Below are 25,072 nucleotides of genomic sequence, written 5' to 3' on the forward strand. Positions count from 1 at the left end.
CTTTATAGGAGAAATGTAAATAACAACCTCTCCACCATACTTTATTGAACACTCCTTCTCTTATTGGAGATTCATACACTATGTAAATAGAAAATTAGAATTTTTTCCATTTAGGGTAGCGATTCAGGTTGTTAAGAGTCTCACATTGAATTATATAAGACCTTACAAAATGTTTATAAATGATAGTATCAGAGTCCGGTTTTTTAAACAATTCTCTTATTCCATCTTAGAATTTTGATTGAGTCCTACACAATCTCACAAAACCGACTTGTAAAGTGAGAATTACCCAAACTCCAATACCATCTTAGTATTACCTTAGACTCTACATAACCCCACAAAATTGACTTTTAGGGTGAAAAATACATACCATTTGTAAATATTTTGTCATACCACTCAGCATAAGTACTAAAAGAAAATCACTTGCTTGATTCCATAGCAAAATTATATATTACAAACTACAATACCAAGCAATGCTTCCTGCCTTAATTAAAACTGTGACAATAACTAAAACATACATTTGTTGATCTATGCCTTAAAATATTTCTTAGTGGAACTGTTTAGCCATCACCGTAGACATCCACATAACTAAGCATTACCAAGTTAACAATACAGCATTTCTGGTTCAAAAAACTACATATATGAAGATGTTACTCAACCAAGACTTAGCACTGCCACTGCTAACACTGCTGCAGAACCGAAGTAAATATCTCTAATGCTCTTATCGAGTTTCTGAATCATTTCTTCTTCTTTCAAATTCATTTTTCCTGCATTCTTGCTGATAAAGACAATCGTGGCCTTTAGCTTACTTACTGCCCAAGAAAGCCAAACCAACCCAAATCCTAACCCAGCGTTGAACAAGCTTGATGCAGAAAGAAGAACCCTTCCACAAGCTAGCTTACATATTACAGATAGTAGGACCGCGAGCCCGGTTCCAGCAATGCCAGCAGAAATTTGTGTAAGGAGCTCGGGAAGCTCAGGGCCGGATTTCTTCAGCGATGGAATTGCTGTTTTCCAACGTCGTTTCTTGTCAACCATCAATGACAGAAGGCTCTCACATGCATGTGAATGGTTCTTGTAAAGATCTCTTTCTTTGTTTATTTTCTTGTTTTTCTTTCGCGATGGTTTGAGTTTGACTTTCTCGGGACTGCAGAGCAAAGAAGTAAAAGTATTAACTTTATATCTCTTGAGCAAGAAATTACTATAAACAATTAGGCATTTTATAATACATAAGTTTGTTTTCTTAAATAGACTTTTAAAATTTAAAATACAGAAAAATGCAAGTGCACAACATTTAAATGCTAAACAAGGTTGGAAGATCAAAATAATTGTTGAGGTAGATTTCGGCATACCTCCTTAAAGGAGCAGTTAAGGTAGATTTCATTTTCATTATTGAGGAATGTCTCTGTCCTTCTGCTTCATTGATATTCACCCTGTCCATATATAGAATCTCAACAAAATCGTTTCTTGATAGAAAACTAACAATACAAACATAATGCAGTTCTTATTTTGATGTTAAAATCTTATGATTATATTATGGTTGATGCTAATCCAACCATCAACATATAGATTAAAATGGTTAAGCATTTGAACATATTTATACCTTCTGAATTGTGGAACAAGCATTGAGTGCTTTTCACCCATATGTAAGCTCTTTGACAAGTATGACTTAGCAACTACAGAAAGAAGATCTTTCATTTGAATCTCAGTACCCATGAATGTGATTTGACCATCTAAATGAACTGTAATCTTTGAAGTAAGAGCTGAATCTTGAAGAAAATAAAGCAAAGGCTTCTTGATGTCAAATTTATCATTAGGGTATAAAAGAGTTGAGTCACATGACAATTGTTGTTGAGGTTCATCAATGGCTGACGATTGCAATTTCATCAAATCTAACATCAACAAGGATATATTTGCGCCGTCTAACCCCGCTTCTGCCGTTCCAGACTTTAGGAGATCAGAAATTGTGTCATGCTTAGTGCATTGTTCAACAATGCCAAAACCTAATAGTACTGCATTTGTGCAGGATGCTGCAGTAATCAAGGTAAATAATGTTACTCAGAAGCCATAATAAAATAAAACATAAAAATAAACAAAGAATGTAGCAATATAAATCAAGCGTGTTTCGGTGGACCAATCCAACATATGGTTCACAACCTTCTTTGTCCTTATGGTTGAGACGGTGACCTGATTGATGTCGGTTTGACGAGTTTAGTTTTGAGGCACACATATTCGTTTTCCCTTGTTTTTATTGAACGGGCATCAATCAAGTCACTTTCTAAGTCCTAAGAATGAGGAGGACCATAAATTTCTACTTCCATGGGACGTTAGTCTTCATAGGAGTTTTAAAGAATTTTCAAGTACAAGTTCACAGTGGATCACTTATCAAAGTGGTCCACAGTAGAATTTGCCTATAAATCATCTCATGCATTCATCTACTCTCCTGTTTTCTTGCATCAATAATAAAGCAAACTGATCATATAGGCAAAATTACCTATGCAATCGTCTAAGTCATCATTTGTTTGTATCAGATAGGTTCTTTAAGTTTCAAAATGTTTGCACTGTTAACATTGTTTCGTATGATAATGACATGTATCACCTTCAACCTAATAATACTTCTACTTGTAAATGATAATTATTGAATGATTATCTAGCATTATAGAAAAATTAACCATAAAATGGTTAGATTAAACATACCTTGTGCATCAATTAACACAGGGCTTTGAGGTGAGGAATCAACATTGACAAACTGATTGTCATCAAACCATTTATTTTGAGTTTTCACTGACTCCACAGATAGACTTGGCTTAAGAAAAGGACACTGATAACTGAGCATGTCTTGTTTTGTTACAGAAGAAGGCAAGAATGTTTGACAGCCCTGTCTTGGAAAAAATATAAAAAACGAAACAACAAGCAATCAGTATATACAATTTTCCAGATTATATTGAGCAAGACTGCCATTAGTATGAGATTAAATTCAATCCATTCTCTATAACTGATAAGTTTTAGGTTTGAATGTGTATTTACTTTTTAGACCAAGTTTTATGGACATACACTCATAGAACTATTCAATTATATTTTATCATTGTGTCACTTTTTTATATTATTTCTCAAAATATCTCAAAAAATATCTACATAGTGATATTGATTGGATGTTTGGATAAAACTATTTTTTATATTAATACCACTGAATCTTTGTTTGCAACCATTGAAGCACATGTAATCTGCAGCCAAAGCTTTTACATAGATTCTCTGACTGATAGAGTTGCCTCTTGGGTCCAAAACAGATCATAGAGCGCACAGAATAGCACCAATTATCAATAACTTTTATTTTCATGAATTATGTTTTGTTAGTACAATAAAAGAGCGGAGGAATTACCTTGATATGAGTAGTGGAGAAGGGAAGTTCTTGTTGTAAGACAAGGCCTGGAGGGTAGCTATGAGAAGCCATGACACACAGCCTCTGCACCATTTTGTGTGTGAAGGAAAGCAGTTAATAGCTACAACATCATCCACTTATCCCTCGCAAATCCCAGAGAGATTTTCCTAATGTTATCATCCACTTGTTTAATTCACAAACTTCCAAAATAGTTGAACTAACGGCGTGCATGAGCTTAATAGTCAACATTGGAATTGGAATCTCATCTCATAAAGGCCAAAACAAAACCAGCTGCACTTCTCTTACATTTTCATCTTCATTATTTTTTTATCTCGCATTTTCATCTTCCTTGTTTTCTTTAAGATATTGGTGAAAAGAATGAACAGATTAACTCCATCATTTGGTTTATGTGATTTTGCCAAAAGTATTTTAGTATCTTAATTTTGTTAAGTTGTTTTTTTGTCTTCAAAATACATCAATTGATATACGAAAATAACATTTATATTTCTTTTAAAATCAAATTTATCTTTTATGTTAATAAATGTTTACACTAATAATTTTAATTTCAAATCAATTAAATTGAAATTTAAAATTCTCACAATTTTTTTAATAAATTAGTGTAATTTTTAAAGAGTTTTCATTACAATAGTCATAAGAACATAAATCTATAATTAAATTTTATAAAATAAATTAAACAAAATAAAATTTGAGTGATATAAATTTTAGAGTTTTTGAAATTAAAAGTAAAATTCTCTCAATTTATATCATGAATTAACATAAAAATTTGTTATGTTATTTTTTATATGATTGATACAAAATTTATAGTATCATTTTAAAAAATCCTAATTAAAAATTATTAAAATGAGATTATGATTAAAAATAGTTCAATAGTATAATTTTTACAAATATAAAAAAATTAATTTAATATTTTTGTATAAATTAAAAGATCACACAATGTATTTTACTTTTTTTTAAGGCAATTTTTTTAAAGTTCTAAAGTACAACTTTTGTCAAAATTGTTATTAATACAAACAAACTAAATTGTACAAACTAAATTGTACGCATTTGTTAAGTTGGACCATGTATTAAACATTTATATTTAATTGCATTTTTTATTTTCTTATTTTCATCAATTTGTAAATTTGATCATCTTATTTTAAAATAAACAATTTTTGTCCTAATATCGATTGTTTGTACTAATGAATAGTGACATGACATATTTTAAAGGATATGACATATGATATAAAAATATTGAATGATTAACATCTATAAAATTGCAACAAAACCCTCTATTTAAAAATTTCAATTTTAACTTTTAAAATTATTCATTTTAGTAATTTAATTAATAACATATAAAAAATCAATGCATTTAAATGATTCTACATGATAAAATTACATGTCACCTCATTTAAAATATATTAAATCATAATTTTTTAGTTAAATTATTTTTAAAAAATGACCAAAATTGTTGGATTTTATACAAATTAGTAAAAATAAAGGACTAAATATTTACATATTATTTTAAAAAATGATTAATTTAAATAATAGCATCAAACTTGTTAATAATTTGTACTAATTTTTCTATTCTAATAGTTATTTAGAATTTAGACTCATCTCATTTTTATTTTATATATAAAAATTTAGATATGTTTTTGTAAGAAAGAATTATAAAAAGAAATATTATTATTAACAATGCGACACTAATAATTATTTTATAACTATACTATACTTGTACTATACCATAATTGAACTATGTCTTTTTAAATTTTAATGTCAAAATATTATCACTTAATTACAACTCAAAGGGCAAAAGTTTATATAAATTTGATCATACAAATTCACCGAACCTAAATAAATCTCAAACTTAAAAAATATTAAGAGACAAATTCTAATATTAATGTCATCAATCGTCTTCATTTATAATTTAAATGATATTAGTTAAATAAAAAAATAAAATATACAAGTCGTATCAACATTTATCGACTATTTTATTAAGTGGTAAGCGTAGAAGTCTTCCACTAACAGAGCAATGGATTCTAGTAACAGTGGAGAATCGTCAACGATCGTAAAAGTTTCTCAACAGTTAAAGATCACGAACTACTCGTTGCTAAAAGGAATTGGAAGCGGGAAATATATATCATCGGAACCGTTTTCAGTGGACGGAAACGATTGGGCGATCTATTTTTACCCAGACGGCAAGAACGAAGACTTCAACGCTGCCTACGTGTCAGTCTTCATCGTCCTCATCAGTGACACCGGCAAGGATGTTAAGGCACTTTTCGAATTGGTTCTGTTGGATCAAACCGGAAACGATAACGATATGGTTCATAGCCAATTTCAAGGAACGCTTCTAAGGGAGGCTTACACGATGAGATACCCCGGTAGTATGTGGTATGTTTCCTTCAATTTCAGTCACGTCTCAAATTTAATGGACCTCACATCTGATTAGAAATATTTTATATATTAATTATTTATATATTATTAATTAAATTATAAAAATAAATTCAAAAGTTGGAATTTAGATTTTTATAAGATTTTATTGTAGTTTTATGAGTATTAATAATTTATTATCAGCTTATTATATATTACGTTGCATAAAATATATCACATTATATTTTTTAATTAAAAAATTCAAAAGAAGAAGTTGAATTTTAAAATAGAAAGACAAAAAATATAATTAAACTTGAAATTTAAAATCAAGTGACTAGGGTTAGTTAACAATTATTTGTTCTACAAAACCTAAATTCAAATAATGACGGAAATAATTTCATTAGTTAAATTTTACGTATCTTTCAACTAAAATCTAAATTACAAAAGCATCATTTCCTACCATTAAAACTAGAGAGAATTTAAAATTTAAAGATTAAAAAATAATTAATTATAATAATAATAATATAAAACTTTTTTTTTATAAATAAATATTCATATATTAGTTGTTATGTTGGTTTTTTTCTCCATTATAAGTTTCAGTTGTACTATACAACAATCATCCGGGAAACATTTTGATTTTATATTAGCAATACATTTAAATTGAACTCTTCTTATATTATCTTGTGACTACATAAAAGAAAATGGGAATGTTTTATTTTAGACTAGTTATACACTCTCGTTTATACCATATTGCCATGTGTGTCTTAGGCCAGGTTTAACAGAGCAAATGCTATTGTTAATATATTTGATTTGAGATCGGGTGTTTCAGGGGTTACAAGAAGTTTATCAAGAAAATAGATCTCGAGTCATCAAACTTTCTTAAAGATGATTGCATCTACATCAATTGTACCATTGGTGTTGTCAAGACACACATGGAGGAACATGCTTCGTTCACCATATTGCCATAGCTTTATTTTATGTACTAATTATTAATATTAATATAGACAAATAGCAAAACCAAGTAAACTATACTTTGTTCATAATTGTAATAAAATGTTGACACTAGGTAGTTAGTTATATTAGGACTAATATTGGAATCTCAAAATTGTGACATTTGAATAATTTGGAAGTCTAAGTTTATGAACTAGATAAATTATTTCTCAAGTTGAATCATGTCATCCGAATTTCTCTCTTTGTCAATTATTTCTTTTATTTGTGTTGAGATGCCATGTTAAGTGACACAATAGTTTGATCGTATATAAGGTGTGTCACATGAAGCATTTTGACGTCAAATGACTATAATTTTACATTGAAATTCCTCAATGACTTGGCTTGTTATCAATTGAGAGTCACTTTTTGCATACAACTCTCTCGCTCCTACTTCTCAAGATAATTTAGACTTTATACTCTACTTGATTATTGTTGGCTTTAATTTCAAAACGCAGGATTGTTCAATCAGCATTCCCTCTGGGTTTTCAAGGATAATGTTAGATCCGCTTCCTTTCAAGTTATATGCTTTGGTAACTGATAGAGTCCTCGACTGTAGTCTTTTTTATTGAGGTGATGATGAGAGCTCGACTATTAAATATGGAAGCACTTGAGCTTTGATGGTGACTCTTGGTACCAATGAGACACTGTATTCAAATAACTTAACGAGCCAAGTCAACATTCTTCAGGCTAGATCTGACTTTCTGAAGAATTTGACGAATAGGATAATTCGTTCGAACCACTACTTTATGGCTCTAAAAGTAAGGATCGAGTTGTCGTAATGATTACAAAGGCTAGACATTCTACCTTTTGACATCTAATTTCAACTCATTTGAACATTTTACGAACAAAATAAATAATCTTTTGTTCGTCGTCTACTTCTTCAACTAGGACTAAATTCAATATTCTTACATTAAATAAATAACTTTGATGTTGAAGTCATTTCAATAGTTTTATATTAAAAAAATTATTTATGGTTTAAAATGATTGAAAAATAAAGATGTTATCATTATTTTAGATTTGGTTTTAGACCAGTAACAACTCAAACAAATCATCCTTTCCTCGAGAGAAGGTTTTCCATGTTTTATAGAATATTATGAACTTTTGAAGTTACTAAAAGCTAAAGCGTATTTGCAAGTATAAAAGTGGGTTGACATTTTCACAAGTCCCAACAATTTTAACTGAAACACGCATTTATGTGGCATAATCAGAAGCATACATTTTTAGTTATTTACTTGTGTTAGTATTAGATAATTGTCAATTTAACATAATAAATAAAAGTGACGGATGTTTAAATAAATAAAAAATTAACTAAATTTTTTGGATGAATTATAAATTAAAGTGACCGTGACTTAAACGTTTGGAGACTAAAATAATATTTTACTTAATTTATACAAACAGTACATACAATTTTTAATTATGTAAAAAAAGAATATTTTTTATTTGAATTTGTCTTACTTATTGTTAGTATAAATCATTTTTATTTTACACTCTAATTCAAATGTTGACGATTATGATAATTATTTTAAAATTCATGATTAATATTTGGTAGTAAAACTCTGTACCGCATACGATTAACCTCTTTTTGTTTACCGTTATGTGGCACGTGTTTGTTTGTAATGAAAGCGAGTGGTCCGAGACAGGTAGATGCACGTCTCATCAATAATTAATGAACTCTATTTTCTCATGTCCCAATTTTCATTTTATAAACTTCAAAACTAAAATATTGTTTAGATTTCATAAAGAAAAAATAAAACTTATTTAAAGGCATGCGTATTCATGAACTATGTTATGTTGATGTTATAAGCCTTTATTCGTCATTTCATTTTTGAGTTTTCTTCTTTCATTCTTCCTTCTCTCTTTCTCTCTCCCTTCGACTCGTTCGAAACCCTAGAAATTCATCTTCCATAATCTGACAAATTTTCTTCACAGAACCCTAGATTTCCTCGTCAAAACCTCACTTCCCCAAATCAGATACCTCAATTCGTACCCAATTTCCCGCATCGATCCCAATCCCTTCCGTTTTCTCAAACCCCTCATTCGACGACGTTTCCGTGCGATTCAATTAAAAAGATTCCCGATTCCTTTGCAGTGGCTCTCGCATGGGTAAGATTCTCCGAGAAACCGCAAAGCCATCATCCAATTCATGGTCCCCATCTCCCTCATCGGAACCGGCGACAACCTCGTCAGCTTCGATCACGGAAACAGTGAGGGGTTCTCACCAGTTCAAGATCACGGGGTATTCGTTGTCGAAAGGGATCGGGATCGGGAAATATATAGCGTCGGATATATTCTCGGTTGGTGGGTATGATTGGGCTATCTATTTCTACCCTGATGGGAAAAGCGTTGAGGATAATGCTACCTACGTGTCCCTCTTCATTGCTCTTGCTAGCGAAGGAACCGATGTTAGGGCTCTTTTTGAGTTGACCCTTTTGGATCAGAGTGGGAAGGAGAGGCATAAGGTTCATAGCCATTTCGAAAGGACTCTTGAAAGCGGGCCTTATACCTTGAAATACCGCGGTAGTATGTGGTAGGTTCTCACTTTTTATTTTTAAATTTTTTATTTAAAATTTTTTTATTTAAAAATTTAATTTTTAATTTGCCTCCTTTTGTTTTGGTTGGAAAAAATATATATCTTTTTGCCATATGGGCTTCAAGGTTTATTCAATTATTGTATGTTATCTTACGTGTTAAACCTTTGTGATTGAGTTCATCCTATATGTTGTAGAGGACAAAGATGTGAGATAATTTTCAAATGAAGTACTAATTAGGTAGCTATTATAGGGTGTGGTATGATTGTACTATTTGTAGATGGAGTAAGTTTAGGTGAATGATTCGAGGGATGAAATGTTTGCTTGGCTGCTCCGACAACGTGGTAGTGTGGTTGGTTGTTGTGGAAAAGTGATGAATGGAATACTAATTTTGAGAGGAAGGGTTGGGGAAGGGATCATATTATTTGATTGGCATGGTGTGTGTGTGTGTAGTCTTGTATAAATTTTGCACAACGAATCTTAAAACTAATGCTTTGGTTAATGCTGATTATTTAATATTTTGTGTTTCAGGGGTTACAAAAGGTTTTTTAAGAGAACGGCTTTAGAGACATCAGACTACCTTAAAGATGATTGCCTCTCTGTAAATTGTAGTGTTGGTGTTGTGAGGTCACGCACGGAAGGCCCGAAGATATATTCCATTGCAATACCACCTTCTGACATTGGCCAAAAATTTGGTCAACTTCTGGAAAGTGGAAAAGGAAGTGATGTGAGTTTTGAAGTGAATGGTGAAATTTTTACTGCTCATAAATTGGTGCTGGCAGCACGTTCACCTGTTTTCAGAGCCCAGCTTTTTGGTCCTATGAAAGATCAGAATACCCGGTGTATTAAAGTTGAAGACATGGAAGCTCCAGTTTTTAAGGTTTTACTTAATAGTTACTATCTTAAATATGTTCAGTAAACTGATTCGTGTTATAATGATGGCGGATTAAATTTTTTCTGTATTGTTTTCATGGGGAGGACATGCCACTGTTTTGTCTTTTGTAACTAAATACACTTCTGAAATAAGTGGTGACTATTTGGTTTCCAACTTTCCATACAATTACAACTTCCAAGATTTGTGTCTAATGAAAATGTAGCAATACTTAGCTTGATAACCATGCAGAGCAAAAATGCATGTAGAGTGACTTGACGGTTGTGCCTTTTCTCTTGTTTGCAGGCACTGCTTCATTTTATGTACTGGGATTCACTGCCTGACATGCAAGAACTTACTGGAATGAACTCAAAATGGGCAACAACCTTGATGGCCCAACATCTTCTTGCAGCTGCTGATCGGTATGCCTTGGAGAGGCTTAGGCTTATCTGTGAAGTGAGTCTATGTGAAGATGTTGCAATAAATACTGTGGCTACGACTTTAGCCTTGGCAGAACAGCACCACTGTTTCCAGCTGAAAGCAGTTTGTCTCAAGTTTATTGCTACTTCCGAAAATCTCAGAGGTATGCTTTTCTTATCTAAACTTATACACTCAACTCAGTGGTACAGAAGCGTGAAGGAATCATATGGCTTTGCTTTGTGGTCATCCTTTTCCATTTACTGCCAATTTATCCATGCAATGCAGTTCATTGATTGCTCCAAGTTGACGCCCATGTCTAGTATGACTAGTTAATTTGAATCAGCAAATGATATTTAATAAGTTGATACTTTTATCTCACCTCATTGTGAGGGGCTTCTTCCTTTCTGCTTCCTTATTCCTACTCTAAAAATTCCTTTTAGTATGTCTATCTTCCAGGATATTTTAACTTGGACGAAATGTTTGTTATTTTCATATTTTAAACATGTTTGCAGTGAACACATCTAATTGATAGATATCACCGTAGCCCTTGAAATTTTATCTGGAGTCTGGACTAAATTGAACAAATTCGTTGATATCAATTACCTTTTTACTCTTCATCCAGAATTATTATTATTAACGGAACTATTTGTATCTTTTTGAATCTTCAGCTGTAATGCAAACTGATGGATTTGAGTACTTGAAGGAAAGTTGCCCATCTGTTCTGACTGAGCTATTGGAGTACGTGGCTAGATTTACCGAGCATTCGGACTTCATGTGCAAGCACAGGAATGAAGCAATACTTGATGGCAGCGACGTTAATGGGAGGCGGGTGAAGCAAAGGCTTTAGTGTGAAGTGAACACTGAGCAGAAAGCCTTAGTGTGAAGTGAACACTGAGCAGCTTTCTGCACAACCCTTCTACTCTTTTTTAAATGATAGCGTGTGCCATAGTTAGAGGGAGGATGACGATGATCGTTTATAGGATTAGAGGCAATTTTTACTTTACTTAGCTTATTCATGTGTAAGAGATGTAAATGTAATTTGTTGTGCTGGTGGTGCTGTTATTGTTCTGTTAGGTTTCTGTAATATCTTCGGCATTACTTTTTATTTGGAAAAACATTTGTTTGAAAATATTGATGCTCCGTATGTGTTTTTGTATTCTTTTATTTTGGACATTCTGAATGTTTCTTCAATCGAGCAGCGCCAATTTCTTTTATTGTCAAAAAATTGGGAAGAGAAGGAAAATGCAGGGACTTTAGCATTTATTATGTGCCTAGCAAAAAAAAAATCTTTGAACATTGTATTTTTAGAAGTCTAAAAATGCTAATATTTAACCTATAATTTTGTGCTCATTCAAAGAGAGTTTCATCACCAACAACGGTTAGGTGTAAATTGTTATTGGTCGGGTGATATTCGAGTTTAATATGTGGTGGAAATTATTATTGATCAAAGTTTCCGTGCCTATTAGTTGATTTCCAAATTATTCAGGATAAATTCTTTATTGTTTGATATTTTAAATAATTACAAAAATCATATATCATTGATATTTTAAATAATTACAAAAATCACATTTCAAACTTTCAATATGTGTAATGTCGTAGATTTAACTTATGGAAACTTTAAGGATTATAGACGTTGTCTTTTAAGTAGATGTTGATTTTCTTCATTAGGTAATGATTTAAGTCATATTAGTTCAATAAAATAAAGAAAAATAACTAAATATGTGTTTTATATTAAAATAATATTAATTATGTTACAGTGTTATTTATAAAGATGTAGAGGATCCTAGACTATTTAAAGTAAAAACAAGTTAAATATACTAATATTTTTAGTCTTATATATAGAAACAACTTGAATATACCTATATTATTAGTTAAAAATTTAACTATACTTTCGCCTATACAAGTATACTGATTTTTGTTTAGCTTCTATAAATTGTTTTTTAGTCCTCATATGTATATATACATCTATTTTATTTTTGGTCTTTTACAAAATTTATATTTATTGAGTTTTTTCAAAGAAATATATTTATTGATATTGATCCTTAAAATATATAGAATATTTGATTTTAATCCTTAATTTAAAAGTAATGTTTCAAAGATAAATTTCAAAATGAATATTTCAAAGATCAATTCAAAAAAATACAACTAAAAAAATTAAGATGAACAACTGTAGAAAAAAATTTCAGTTATTATTATTTTTTCTATAAAAAAATATTTAATATAATAGTTATTATTATTGTTTAAAATTATATATAACCTATTTATAAAAAAAATAAAAATATACATCAACCAAAAAATTAATTAAATTAAATAATGAATATAGTGGAGGCTTGAGCAATAGCATTGAGCAAGGTTAAATTCCTGAACCCTTTCCGCTTTCACTTTCACTCTTCCTACTTGTTCTTCCTCACGGCCAAAATGGTAAGCTTTCGTTTCTCCCTTCGTGTTTCTTCTCTGTGCTTTCTCCTTGTTCGTTTCATTAAGTTTCTCTTCTTCTCGGTGTTTTTTGTCTGTAGTTGTTCTTCTCGTACTTCAAAGATTTGGTTGGAAGAGAAGTCACGGTAGAACTCAAGAACGATTTGGCCATCAGAGGAACATTGCATTCTGTTGATCAATACCTCAACATCAAGCTCGAAAATACTCGTGTTGTTGATCAAGACAAGTACCCTCACATGGTATCTCTCTCTAGGGTTTATTATTATCTTTATATTTTAGTTTTGGTTTTATTCTCGTTAGCTGTTTTATTGTATGAATTTTAGGTAGCAGATGTAGGGTTTTTGATGTGTTGAAATTCAATTTGGGATTGAGATTTAATAGTCTTCGAATTAGCCATTGATTGATATTTCTCAATTCCTATATACTTAGGGTTTTTTTTTTTTTTGGATAAAATTATGATATATGGATATTTGGTATTTGTGTAATTAAGACCTGTGGTGTGATGCTGATGTTAGTGGTCTGAGGCAACTCAATCCAGGATACCTTTCACCCTCCCTTGTGCATGTGTTTAGCCAAATATGAAAGAAAAAAAATTAAGGTTTTAATTTTGTATTCTTAAATTGAAAAGTTGTTATAGTGAGTGTTTGTTGATCGTCAAGGTGTTTGTGAACTTAGGGATAAAAGTGGATTAAATATAATAAGACTGAATATTTGTGTACTGGTTTTCTTATTTATCGGTTAATTTTGAAATATTAATTTAGTTCTAGATCTTGGTTATGATGTCGATATGATTTGGAAATTCAGGAAAAAAAGGAGAACTATGCTTAGGGGATTTTTAAATGCCACTTTTGCATAAAGCTGAAAATAAGGAGAACTATGCTGTTTGCAATCACTGTTTATGCAGGACTTTTTCCTTGACCTGCCCATGACTCAAATTATGTTCTTTTTACCATTCTTCAACTCACTAGTATTGATATTTAGCTCATGATCTGCATCAGGTTTTAGTTTCTGTGTGATTGAGAGAGGGACGGGGTGCAAGTTTCTTGTTTAAACTCATCATGGGTAGTATAACACTTCAACTGAGAAAAAAATAAAAATGTAGAGGAAAAAAAATATGATTATGTTTGTGAACCTTTCTATTCTATATCCTAACAGATTACTATGATTTGATTATAGTGCTATGCTAAATTATCTGGATTTTATTTGTATATTCTGTATTTTAGATATTAATCAAATCCCAAAGGATGTGGAAATTTGTTGGTCCTTTGGGTGAAACATTAAAGATGAGATTTTACATTCCTCACTTTCATGGTTGATCTATCCTTTGTTACTCTTTTTCGAAATTCCTGTCTGTCTGTTAATATGATATGGATGTACATTGAATGTGTATGTCGAAATAGTTGCCACTGATCAGTTGCTTTCATTACTTTGATCTATTGTAAATGTTATGGCTTAAAGAATTTATTCTAGGAGATGATATTTTTTACTTCATCAACATTTACATAGTAGGAGAAATTTGTGGTTTAGAATGTGGTTTTTGAGTTAACCACATTTAAAATGCCTAGGTATGCTGCTATGATAGGATGGATAAATGATGAATTTTTAAGGATATCATTGCAAAAGTTTTACAGAATTAGCTTCGGCTTTGAGGAACTTAACTAGAGAATAAACTAAAATTGATTCAAATTTCTCAATTAAAATGTAACTTTCTTGAAACCAATTAAAACTTAATTTTCTTTTCCGGTAAATTTTGTGATATTTACCTCCCTCAATTTGATTGATCGAACTAGCTTTAGATTTTATTTTATTTTGATTCTTCATGTTAATATTAGTCAGTAACATGTTGTTTGGTGTCAGCTTTCTGTAAGGAATTGCTTCATCAGAGGATCGGTGGTTAGATACGTACAATTGCCTCCAGAAGGGGTGGACGTTGAACTATTGCATGATGCCACAAGGAGAGAAGCTCGGGGTGGTTGATTTCGATATTCCTGTAATGTATCTTTGTATGAGAATTCGTTAGGCTCAGTAATCATGGATGTTATTTTTCCTACCAAAGAATGAAACTATTACTAATGTCAAAGGCTATGTAACTGAACCATTGTTCTGTTCTATTGTGACAAAGTGACACTAGCGTAATTAGCTTTGCTTTACCCTCCCCCCCTTATGCATATATTTATTTCAGTTATTATTATTTTTTCTATAAAAAAATATTTAATATAATAGTTATTATTATTGTTTAAAATTATATACAACCTATTTATAAAAAAAATAAAAATATACATCAACCAAAAAATTAATTAAATTAAATAATGAATATAGTGGAGGCTTGAGCAATAGCATTGAGCAAGGTTAAATTCCTGAACCCTTTCCGCTTTCACTTTCACTCTTCCTACTTGTTCTTCCTCACGGCCAAAATGGTAAGCTTTCGTTTCTCCCTTCGTGTTTCTTCTCTGTGCTTTCTCCTTGTTCGTTTCATTAAGTTTCTCTTCTTCTCGGTGTTTTTTGTCTGTAGTTGTTCTTCTCGTACTTCAAAGATTTGGTTGGAAGAGAAGTCACGGTAGAACTCAAGAACGATTTGGCCATCAGAGGAACATTGCATTCTGTTGATCAATACCTCAACATCAAGCTCGAAAATACTCGTGTTGTTGATCAAGACAAGTACCCTCACATGGTATCTCTCTCTAGGGTTTATTATTATCTTTATATTTTAGTTTTGGTTTTATTCTCGTTAGCTGTTTTATTGTATGAATTTTAGGTAGCAGATGTAGGGTTTTTGATGTGTTGAAATTCAATTTGGGATTGAGATTTAATAGTCTTCGAATTAGCCATTGATTGATATTTCTCAATTCCTATATACTTAGGGTTTTTTTTTTTTTTGGATAAAATTATGATATATGGATATTTGGTATTTGTGTAATTAAGACCTGTGGTGTGATGCTGATGTTAGTGGTCTGAGGCAACTCAATCCAGGATACCTTTCACCCTCCCTTGTGCATGTGTTTAGCCAAATATGAAAGAAAAAAAATTAAGGTTTTAATTTTGTATTCTTAAATTGAAAAGTTGTTATAGTGAGTGTTTGTTGATCGTCAAGGTGTTTGTGAACTTAGGGATAAAAGTGGATTAAATATAATAAGACTGAATATTTGTGTACTGGTTTTCTTATTTATCGGTTAATTTTGAAATATTAATTTAGTTCTAGATCTTGGTTATGATGTCGATATGATTTGGAAATTCAGGAAAAAAAGGAGAACTATGCTTAGGGGATTTTTAAATGCCACTTTTGCATAAAGCTGAAAATAAGGAGAACTATGCTGTTTGCAATCACTGTTTATGCAGGACTTTTTCCTTGACCTGCCCATGACTCAAATTATGTTCTTTTTACCATTCTTCAACTCACTAGTATTGATATTTAGCTCATGATCTGCATCAGGTTTTAGTTTCTGTGTGATTGAGAGAGGGACGGGGTGCAAGTTTCTTGTTTAAACTCATCATGGGTAGTATAACACTTCAACTGAGAAAAAAATAAAAATGTAGAGGAAAAAAAATATGATTATGTTTGTGAACCTTTCTATTCTATATCCTAACAGATTACTATGATTTGATTATAGTGCTATGCTAAATTATCTGGATTTTATTTGTATATTCTGTATTTTAGATATTAATCAAATCCCAAAGGATGTGGAAATTTGTTGGTCCTTTGGGTGAAACATTAAAGATGAGATTTTACATTCCTCACTTTCATGGTTGATCTATCCTTTGTTACTCTTTTTCGAAATTCCTGTCTGTCTGTTAATATGATATGGATGTACATTGAATGTGTATGTCGAAATAGTTGCCACTGATCAGTTGCTTTCATTACTTTGATCTATTGTAAATGTTATGGCTTAAAGAATTTATTCTAGGAGATGATATTTTTTACTTCATCAACATTTACATAGTAGGAGAAATTTGTGGTTTAGAATGTGGTTTTTGAGTTAACCACATTTAAAATGCCTAGGTATGCTGCTATGATAGGATGGATAAATGATGAATTTTTAAGGATATCATTGCAAAAGTTTTACAGAATTAGCTTCGGCTTTGAGGAACTTAACTAGAGAATAAACTAAAATTGATTCAAATTTCTCAATTAAAATGTAACTTTCTTGAAACCAATTAAAACTTAATTTTCTTTTCCGGTAAATTTTGTGATATTTACCTCCCTCAATTTGATTGATCGAACTAGCTTTAGATTTTATTTTATTTTGATTCTTCATGTTAATATTAGTCAGTAACATGTTGTTTGGTGTCAGCTTTCTGTAAGGAATTGCTTCATCAGAGGATCGGTGGTTAGATACGTACAATTGCCTCCAGAAGGGGTGGACGTTGAACTATTGCATGATGCCACAAGGAGAGAAGCTCGGGGTGGTTGATTTCGATATTCCTGTAATGTATCTTTGTATGAGAATTCGTTAGGCTCAGTAATCATGGATGTTATTTTTCCTACCAAAGAATGAAACTATTACTAATGTCAAAGGCTATGTAACTGAACCATTGTTCTGTTCTATTGTGACAAAGTGACACTAGCGTAATTAGCTTTGCTTTACCCTCCCCCCCTTATGCATATATTTAAAAGAAATGTCAAAACGTAAGGAATTGGGCAAAACAAGTATAATGCACAACATATGTAATGTTTAGAACATCAGGTATCTAAAGTGATGATTCACATGTCTAGCCAGATGCAATGCACAACATATGTAATGTTTAGAACATCAGGTATCTAAAGTGATGATTCACATGTCTAGCCAGATGCAATGCACAACATATATAATGCATTTTACTAGTTTTAAAAATACTTTTGTTTTGTCTAATAATTCTTACTTTTGATTCGGTTAATACGTGTTAGTAATTGCCATTATTTTAAATTTAAAAAATAAAATAAAATTTGAATACAGAAAAGTTCATAGTAAAAGAAAAATGACTTTGTTTATTGTTATTGTTTAACATGTGAATACTGAATTCTTGTCACAAGTTCGATTGTGTCTATGTATCACGAGAAATTTTATTTGCCAAATCGGAAAGTGAAATATAGAATCTTAATGAGAATTCCATTGTCCAAATCGTTTGATATGGATTAAATAGTCAAATGTCTATATGGATCAAACTGTTATCAATGTTTTTTCTTTTTGTATTAAAAGAGATGGTAAATTTTACCATAATTAATTCACAATTGTAAGGTTCAAACTCAAGACAATATGTCTAATTTAACAATATCAACATTTGTCAGTTGAGTTAAGATTTAAGGACATAGTCATCAATGTTTTGATAACATGAATGTGGAAAATTCTTAATTGTGAGGAAAATCACATACTAGTATATTGAATATTGTTCTCAACTGGTCCAAGACCCTTTCTTCTTTCCTTGTCCCCTAATGCAATCGCCCTTTGTAAAGCTGTCATTTTCTCCAAAAACAAAGAAAGAAATATGAATAAGAACAAACCCGATAATACAAGATAAAACAAGAACAACACTCACACAAGAGGACAACATACAAAGACAATAATTGACACTGCGACATGCGGCGAGCTCCCAAGTTTCTATAAATCTTTGTTGGGCACTGATGTTGTCGTCAGTCGAAAGAACAAAAAGTCAAATAACGTCAAAATTTGAGCCTTGAGGATAACTCAAGTACTTCAGTCGAGTAACTAGGCCCCTCTTATTCTGGAGAAAATGCTTATTCGACAAGAAGAATGGGAATAAAGGGATCATTGTTTCAACAACGTCCCTAACTTTGTCGACGACAAGAGTGTCGTCACTGTTGAGCACCTATTCCAGTACCACAACCTCATTTTTTACCCTCTCGGTTAAAGTGCAGACAACATGATACTTGTCCTTGAAACTACATTGAGAGTCTATATAAGAGGCAAATAAATGTTTGGTCTGCTTAAAGAATACCCAAATATGCCGGTAGTATCCTCTTTCCAAAGAAGATCGAAAATAGAGAAGAAGGTCTTCAAGTACGCTAAGGAGTTTGAGAGAATCTGTGAGGGTCACAAATCGTGGTGCTAAAATACGTCATTCTCGAAATCGATAAAGGGCAACCAAAAACCCATATTCCTAAATACGACTTTATATAAGGGGGTTGAGATCATGGGATATTTGGGGCATATGCGCTTGTTGTTTTCTAAGGCCAACATTTTTCAGTCTACGGCCTCAACATCCACATTGGTGAACCCATCACCATCCTTAGGGGAAAAATGGACACCACCCTAAAAGGTTCACGAATTACCCAAGTATAGCTCTACTCATCGGGTGAGAGAATGAAGTTGTGTAGAGAAGATGTCCCATTTATCATGTCGACCTGAAAGGCAGAAGAAGATAATGAATTCGAAGTCCAAATCCTCCTTTAACCGTTGTTCTCAAAGTTAAAATGTTAAAAGGGGAGACATAGTGATAACTCACGACTGATACAACGAAGTAAGAAGATCGTCACCGATCACCACCGTATTAGTTCGACAAAAACTCAACCTATATAAATATCTTTTTAAAAATGCCTTTCTAACGTGACGAGTACAAAGCTAGTTAGACCACCTCAAACACAACGGCCAAGTCGATTATAAAAACTACTCGTACATCTTCTACGACGAATACACTTCATCATATCAAGAAACCTCTTTATACTAGTTCTCAAATAATTGCCTCGTCCCTTCGACAAATGACTTGGGGGCAACTGTTTCAGATTGACCCTAGTCCAATTCATCTACTCAAATCGACCCGACTCAGCTTCTGAATCTGAAGGCATCCAATTAGGGTTCTTGGCTGCAACATTTATACCTAGTGCCAACGGTTACAACGCGACGATCTTGCCGTTTCCGCTTGCCCCTTCACTCACGTTGAGACTAGAGTCTATATAAATAGTGTCTCCAGCATCGAAGAAGGTACACATTTTTTCCTTACCCTATACCTCTTACTTCTCGAATTAATACTTACTTGAGTGTCCACCATCGTCTTAGGTCTGATTCGGATCAAATACATTACAAAATTGAGATTCTTAAAATACATTTTATTTTATTCACTGTTAAAAAAAATAGAGTACATTTTATATCTTTAATAGAATCAGTTGCAATGGGAAAAGAAGTAGCTAGCAATATAGCATAACTTAATCCAATCCTAGAGTGAATGAACTAAACATAGCCACCATTGACACGAATAACTTGACCATTAATCCATTCAGAAGCATCAGTGGCCAAAAACCCAACAACAGAAGCAATATCTTTCGTCTCACCGAGTCTTCCAAACGGACTCTCTTCCACAGCTTTCTTCACCGACTCCTCACTCTTCCCCTCGAAAAACATCTCCGTCGCAACAGGTCCCGGCGCCACGCAGTTCGCCGTAATCCCCGTTCCCTTCAGTTCCTTTGCCATAATCTTCACCATCGCTTCCACCGCCGCCTTTGACGCCGTGTACGCCCCGTAACCAGGCTTCAACGCCTCCACTAATGAAGTCGTCAACAGTATGATTCTGCCTCCGCCGCCGCGCTTTAACCTGTTCGCTGCCTCCTTCCCGCAGAGAAACGCTCCCCTTGCATTCACGTTCATGATGCGGTCGAAGCTTTCAACGGTCGTGTTCTCTATCGTAGGGTACTTGGCGTCGAGAACGCCGGCTGAGTTAACTAGGATGTGAACCGGCGAGTTGAAGGCTTGCTCGGCGGAGTCGAAGAGAGACTTCACTCCATCTGGATCTGACACGTCAGCGTGGACGATGATGGCTCGTGGAGTGGCTTGGTTGGCGTTGATTTCGGCTGCGACTGAATCGGCGCAGTTGGAGTTTGAAGTGTAGTTGATTACGAGTCTGGCGCCGAGCGAAGCTAGGTGGAGTGCGATTTCTCGTCCGATTCCGCGGGAAGAGCCGGTGACGATGGCGACTCTGTCGTGTAGCGATTGAGAAGCCATTAAACGGATGGATGTGGTGCTGAGCTGATGAATAACTTCACAGCTTCAAATTGGCTTCATGTTATTCACATAAATACACTCTCGTGTCTCGTGTGGACTCAACAATTTCGTTATTATTTGGGCACGTTAAAAAAATAAATTATATATTTTTTAATTATGTTAAAATTATATATTATTCAGTTTTTTTTATGTGTGTGATCAAATAATATGTTTAAATTTTTATGACCACACAACAATTATTCTAAATAGAGAAATGTTGCAACTCAATATTTGAAAAATAGTTTACGTAACCTCATAAGCAATAGAAAATATTGGTCTTTAATAAGAGAGTGTATATCTTGAGAAATGGAGATAGTAATTTTATAAATGAGATATGTTTATGAATTGATAAGAACAAAAAGAAAAAGATAATATAGATGTTGTATAAGTATAAAAAAAACTGAAATATATATCTAAGCAATATTACTAATGAAATGTAAGTATGTAAGTGATGAATGTTATATCTTGTCTTAATTTTTTTTTTCTTCAAGGATCTTGTCTTGGTCTTTGAGATTTTCTAAAAAATCTTAGTTCTTTTTGGGTCAACATTATCTTACCTTAGTGTTAGGTGATATATTCGATTGAAATTTCAAATGAATTTAATATACTTTTTTTGTTATAAATATCAATTTCAAATGAATTTAAAATATTTTTTTGGTTATGATTTTAAAATACTTTAAAGAAAATAAATAATTTTTAAAGTATTTAATTGAGATTATCAAAAAAAATTAATTATAAAAATGTAATGTTATGTGATTGATATTTTTCACAATTTTTAACGTATATTATATATGAAACAATAGCCGTTAGTCGCCTCTCCTAAATAATAAACTTTAAATTCTCTTCTTATTCCTTTGTTAGATAGAATGAATTAGGATCAATTCTTGGTTTAAAATCACCTATTAAAATTATTTTTCATTCATTTTATCTCGTGGTTTATACACAAATTTAGTTTTTATTTTGTATTTTTTTTATATGATTTGGTCGTCTTAATCAGTGGCGGAGTTTGACTAAATAGTTTGAGGTGGCCGACATAAAATTACAATATGTATAAAGCAAATAATATTATATAGCAAAAAAATTAGGTTATAAAAAGCATAATTAACTTGAAATCATCCTGAGAACTGATACTTGCAGCTAAATTTAAAGAGTTGAATTCTAAAACACACATCCATTATTTATGTTTTTTTATTCTAAATCAACAAAATTAGCAATTTAGAAAACAAATTTAGGAAACAAAATCAGCAAACAGACAACCATCATTTTAAATATGTCAAATATCTTGTTCAATAGACATAGCAACAACAATTTAAATTAACCAATTTAGCAACAACCATTTAGTCATCATTTTAATCGAACAGCCAACAATTTAACAAATCATTCTAAAATTAACAATTTAACAATCTAGCCATCATTCTAAAGCAACCAACAATTTAACAAATCATTCAAAAATCAACAACTTAGCAGTTAAACAATTTAGTCATCATTCTAAACAAGCAGCCAACAATTTAGCAAATCATTCTAAAGAAACAACCAACACTTTAGCAATTTAACACTTTAGCAAATCAGCAAACACCTTGTATGCAACAACACTTTAGCAATTTAACACTTTAGCAAACCAGCAAACACCTTGAATGCAACAACACTTTAGCAATTTAACACTTTAGCAAATCAGCAAACACCTTGTATGCAACAACACTTTAGCAAAAGCACAAACACCTTGTATGCAACAAAAATCAACAAATCAGCACAAACATTGTTCAAACACCTTGTTAAGCAAATCAGGAAAATCAGCAAATCAACAAAGTCCGAGGCGAGGTGAGGCGAGCTGAAGCGAGACGAGTCCGAGGTGAGGCGGGACGAGGCCGAGACGAGCTGAAGCGAAGCAAGTCATCAACAGCACAAGATGGCAAGAAGGTGGAATCGTGAATCGCGTTCAGAAAGCAAGAGGGAACACTACAAGAAAAACCTTAATTTGTGGCCAACTTTACAAATATTTTGTGGCCGAAAAAAATTCTCACAATTTAGTGACCGAAAAAGCCCTCATAAATACAAAAATTGAAATTGGTCTTTATTTGTGGCTGAAAAAGCCCTCACAAATGCTTAAAAATTTAGGTGGATTTTGTGGCTGCCTAAGCCCTCACAAAATCACAACGTTGTCAAACGGTTAAACGGTTAGTGTCAAAGTTAAGATTAGGTGTGAAGAGGATTGATTGTTGTGTTAAAGGCTGCATGTTGTATTATCTTCCTTTTAAATCATCTGCAAAGACAATTGCTGAAGTCATACAAGAGAAATATAAAACACCATGGTTGTCTTGGGGTGAGATAAAAGAGGTTAAGACACCTCAATTTCGCAAAGTTAATCAATTTTTACATTGTTTCAAAGTAAGTGATTAGATTAATTTATTTAATTACTAATTATACATTTGATTGCTTAATTGAATTATATTTTTAATATTTTTTAAATTTAAACAAACATCAGACTAAATGTACTTGGAAAAGAGAGCATGATGTTGCAGTTTTGACTTCTTTTGACCATCGTTTTTCCAAGCGTTTGTCATCTATGTTGGCGTACACACGTAATAAGGGCGAGGAAAAATGCCCAAATTGGATTGGTGAAAATGTTTGAAGTGCGTTGTGGAGGAAATGGAAGACAAATGCTTACAAACAAAAAAGAGAAAAAGCAAAGATTAATAGAGCATCTGAGAGGGGTACCAGTACTCATAAGGGAGGTTCCATGTCTGCTGGAGAAATTAAATATTATATGGTAATTACTATTTATAATATATATCTATTAATTTATATTCAATTAATCATCACATTTCACCAACTTATAAACTTGACATTAATTTAATATTTTAGGAAAAACAACTTAGAAGGGAGGTCACTCAGGCAGAGATACATCGCTATCTTCATGTTAATCCTGAAACAAATGAGTATACTGATGAATTATAAAAAATGATTCAGGTAATTATTATATATTAATTAGTCATCTAATAAATTATTATATATTAATTAACTATTTTTATTTTTTATTTTTTTATTTTTTATATAGGAACAACTTCAACAAGTCATGAAAGAATGGGATGATCATCAAACTACTCTTCCTCCTGCTCAGCGAGCTGGTCCAGTGCAGCGGAAATAATATGAGATCGCAAGTTTTATGAACATCAGTGGTGGCAAGTACAAAGGGCGTGTGCTGGGTGTCGGTAGTTTATCATCAACATTTGTGAAAGGTCCAACATGCTATATTCAGACAGAGACGTCTTCTTCTTATGCTAGTAAGGATCGATCTCATCGTCCGTCAATAGATAAAGATCTTGACCAGTTAAAGGAGCAATGGGCAAGTGAGCAAGAAGAAAAGACACAACAGCTGATACAAGCAGCAATTGATAAATTGAATGAGGAATGGAAACAAAAGTTTCAAGAGCAGCAGCAGTAGTTTCAGCAGCAACAACAATTTCAACAACAACAATTTTCATTTCCTCCTGCTTTTCATCAGCAGTTCCCGCCTCAGCCTCACTACTTGCATCAATAACCACTATTCCTGCAAGCAACAAAATTACTCTCAATACTCCCAGCAGCAACAACCGCCTCCAAATTTCCAACAGCAACACCAGGATCCTCCGAACTTTGCCTTCCAACAACAACAACAATCAATGTTTCAGCAACAACAATATTTTCATAATTATCAGTATGTTCCGTCATCTTCACATCAACTTCCTCAACCTCAACCAGATCAAACTGCATACCGACCAACTATGCCAACAGCTGGCTTGATCAGACCAGATTTAAATCAACATCAACCAGCTATGACTCCTCCTTCGACTAGTCGTGGTGTAATTGAAGATGAAATCCAATTTCAAACCACGATGTCTCCTCCAACACAAATTAATAATACTTTTGAGGGACTTCTGTCGTCGGGTAACATTGCAGGAAATAATGATGGTGAAAGTGGAGCTGATCAGAGGAATTATTATGATTGATATGTATTTGAAGAATTTCATAATTTTATTTTTGGTTTGTATGAACACATATTTATCTTGTCCTAGTTAATCATTGTGTGTTTAATTATTGGTTTGTAAGACATTATTTATTAATTTTGGAATGTTTT

General features: G+C 32.4%; 6 protein-coding genes across 7 annotated transcripts; 4 read left to right on the top strand and 2 right to left on the bottom strand.

Annotated features, from left to right (window-relative positions):
* Window positions 1-403: 403 nt before the first annotated feature.
* LOC101496404 (uncharacterized) lies at window positions 404-3,714 on the bottom strand. The gene is made up of 5 exons (XM_004493583.4): window positions 3,377-3,714; window positions 2,695-2,875; window positions 1,601-2,027; window positions 1,350-1,430; window positions 404-1,144 (listed from the first exon to the last, which is right to left on the bottom strand). Exons 1-5 carry the CDS (start codon window positions 3,467-3,469, stop codon window positions 652-654), a joined length of 1,275 nt encoding a protein of 424 aa, XP_004493640.1. The 5' UTR covers window positions 3,470-3,714; the 3' UTR covers window positions 404-651.
* A 1,627-nt stretch (window positions 3,715-5,341) lies between these two features.
* Window positions 5,342-7,610, top strand: LOC101497162 (BTB/POZ and MATH domain-containing protein 3-like). Of its 2 annotated transcripts, none has more exons than XM_012713844.3 (2): window positions 5,342-5,767; window positions 7,192-7,610. In XM_012713844.3, the coding sequence occupies exons 1-2, from the start codon at window positions 5,406-5,408 to the stop codon at window positions 7,229-7,231; spliced, it is 402 nt and encodes a 133-aa protein (XP_012569298.1). In that variant the 5' UTR covers window positions 5,342-5,405; the 3' UTR covers window positions 7,232-7,610. The 2 variants fall into 2 exon arrangements, with proteins under 2 accessions (XP_012569298.1, XP_004493643.1); XM_004493586.4 differs by lacking the exon at window positions 7,192-7,610 and adding an exon at window positions 6,576-6,910 and having other exon boundaries at window positions 5,348-5,767.
* An 898-nt stretch (window positions 7,611-8,508) lies between these two features.
* Window positions 8,509-11,711, top strand: LOC101497711 (BTB/POZ and MATH domain-containing protein 2-like). The gene is made up of 4 exons (XM_012713843.3): window positions 8,509-9,263; window positions 9,796-10,144; window positions 10,442-10,718; window positions 11,224-11,711. Exons 1-4 carry the CDS (start codon window positions 8,836-8,838, stop codon window positions 11,400-11,402), a joined length of 1,233 nt encoding a protein of 410 aa, XP_012569297.1. The 5' UTR covers window positions 8,509-8,835; the 3' UTR covers window positions 11,403-11,711.
* A 1,127-nt stretch (window positions 11,712-12,838) lies between these two features.
* On the top strand, window positions 12,839-15,127 carry LOC105851817 (sm-like protein LSM2). The gene is made up of 3 exons (XM_012713845.3): window positions 12,839-12,976; window positions 13,072-13,230; window positions 14,849-15,127. Exons 1-3 carry the CDS (start codon window positions 12,974-12,976, stop codon window positions 14,966-14,968), a joined length of 282 nt encoding a protein of 93 aa, XP_012569299.1. The 5' UTR covers window positions 12,839-12,973; the 3' UTR covers window positions 14,969-15,127.
* Window positions 15,128-15,270: 143 nt separating this feature from the next.
* On the top strand, window positions 15,271-17,559 carry LOC101498034 (sm-like protein LSM2). The gene is made up of 3 exons (XM_004493589.4): window positions 15,271-15,408; window positions 15,504-15,662; window positions 17,281-17,559. The coding sequence occupies exons 1-3, from the start codon at window positions 15,406-15,408 to the stop codon at window positions 17,398-17,400; spliced, it is 282 nt and encodes a 93-aa protein (XP_004493646.1). The 5' UTR covers window positions 15,271-15,405; the 3' UTR covers window positions 17,401-17,559.
* A 2,456-nt stretch (window positions 17,560-20,015) lies between these two features.
* LOC101498367 (NADPH-dependent aldehyde reductase-like protein, chloroplastic) lies at window positions 20,016-21,008 on the bottom strand. The gene has a single exon (XM_004493590.4). The coding sequence runs from the start codon at window positions 20,917-20,919 to the stop codon at window positions 20,152-20,154; it is 768 nt and encodes a 255-aa protein (XP_004493647.1). The 5' UTR covers window positions 20,920-21,008; the 3' UTR covers window positions 20,016-20,151.
* Window positions 21,009-25,072: the final 4,064 nt, after the last annotated feature.

Source organism: Cicer arietinum, chromosome 3 (genome assembly GCF_000331145.2).
Source record: "Cicer arietinum cultivar CDC Frontier isolate Library 1 chromosome 3, Cicar.CDCFrontier_v2.0, whole genome shotgun sequence".
Lineage (NCBI taxonomy): Eukaryota > Viridiplantae > Streptophyta > Magnoliopsida > Fabales > Fabaceae > Cicer > Cicer arietinum.

What these genes read in the sequence shown, in the direction of transcription:
- LOC101496404 (XM_004493583.4), bottom strand. Translation starts at nt 3,469, where the DNA reads ATGGTGCAGAGGCTGTGTGTCATGGCTTCTCATAGCTACCCTCCAGGC. An exon ending in TGTGTTAATTGATGCACAAG is followed by an intron (nt 2,028 to 2,694) that starts GTATGTTTAATC and finishes TGATTACTGCAG; the next exon opens with CATCCTGCACAAATGCAGTA. An exon ending in TTAACTGCTCCTTTAAGGAG is followed by an intron (nt 1,145 to 1,349) that starts GTATGCCGAAAT and finishes TTTGCTCTGCAG; the next exon opens with TCCCGAGAAAGTCAAACTCA.
- LOC101497162 (XM_004493586.4), top strand. Translation starts at nt 5,406, where the DNA reads ATGGATTCTAGTAACAGTGGAGAATCGTCAACGATCGTAAAAGTTTCT. An exon ending in AGATACCCCGGTAGTATGTG is followed by an intron (nt 5,768 to 6,575) that starts GTATGTTTCCTT and finishes CGGGTGTTTCAG; the next exon opens with GGGTTACAAGAAGTTTATCA.
- LOC101497711 (XM_012713843.3), top strand. Translation starts at nt 8,836, where the DNA reads ATGGGTAAGATTCTCCGAGAAACCGCAAAGCCATCATCCAATTCATGG. An exon ending in AAATACCGCGGTAGTATGTG is followed by an intron (nt 9,264 to 9,795) that starts GTAGGTTCTCAC and finishes TTTGTGTTTCAG; the next exon opens with GGGTTACAAAAGGTTTTTTA. An exon ending in TACTTCCGAAAATCTCAGAG is followed by an intron (nt 10,719 to 11,223) that starts GTATGCTTTTCT and finishes TTGAATCTTCAG; the next exon opens with CTGTAATGCAAACTGATGGA.
- LOC105851817 (XM_012713845.3), top strand. An exon ending in AAGACAAGTACCCTCACATG is followed by an intron (nt 13,231 to 14,848) that starts GTATCTCTCTCT and finishes GTTTGGTGTCAG; the next exon opens with CTTTCTGTAAGGAATTGCTT.
- LOC101498034 (XM_004493589.4), top strand. An exon ending in AAGACAAGTACCCTCACATG is followed by an intron (nt 15,663 to 17,280) that starts GTATCTCTCTCT and finishes GTTTGGTGTCAG; the next exon opens with CTTTCTGTAAGGAATTGCTT.
- LOC101498367 (XM_004493590.4), bottom strand. Translation starts at nt 20,919, where the DNA reads ATGGCTTCTCAATCGCTACACGACAGAGTCGCCATCGTCACCGGCTCT.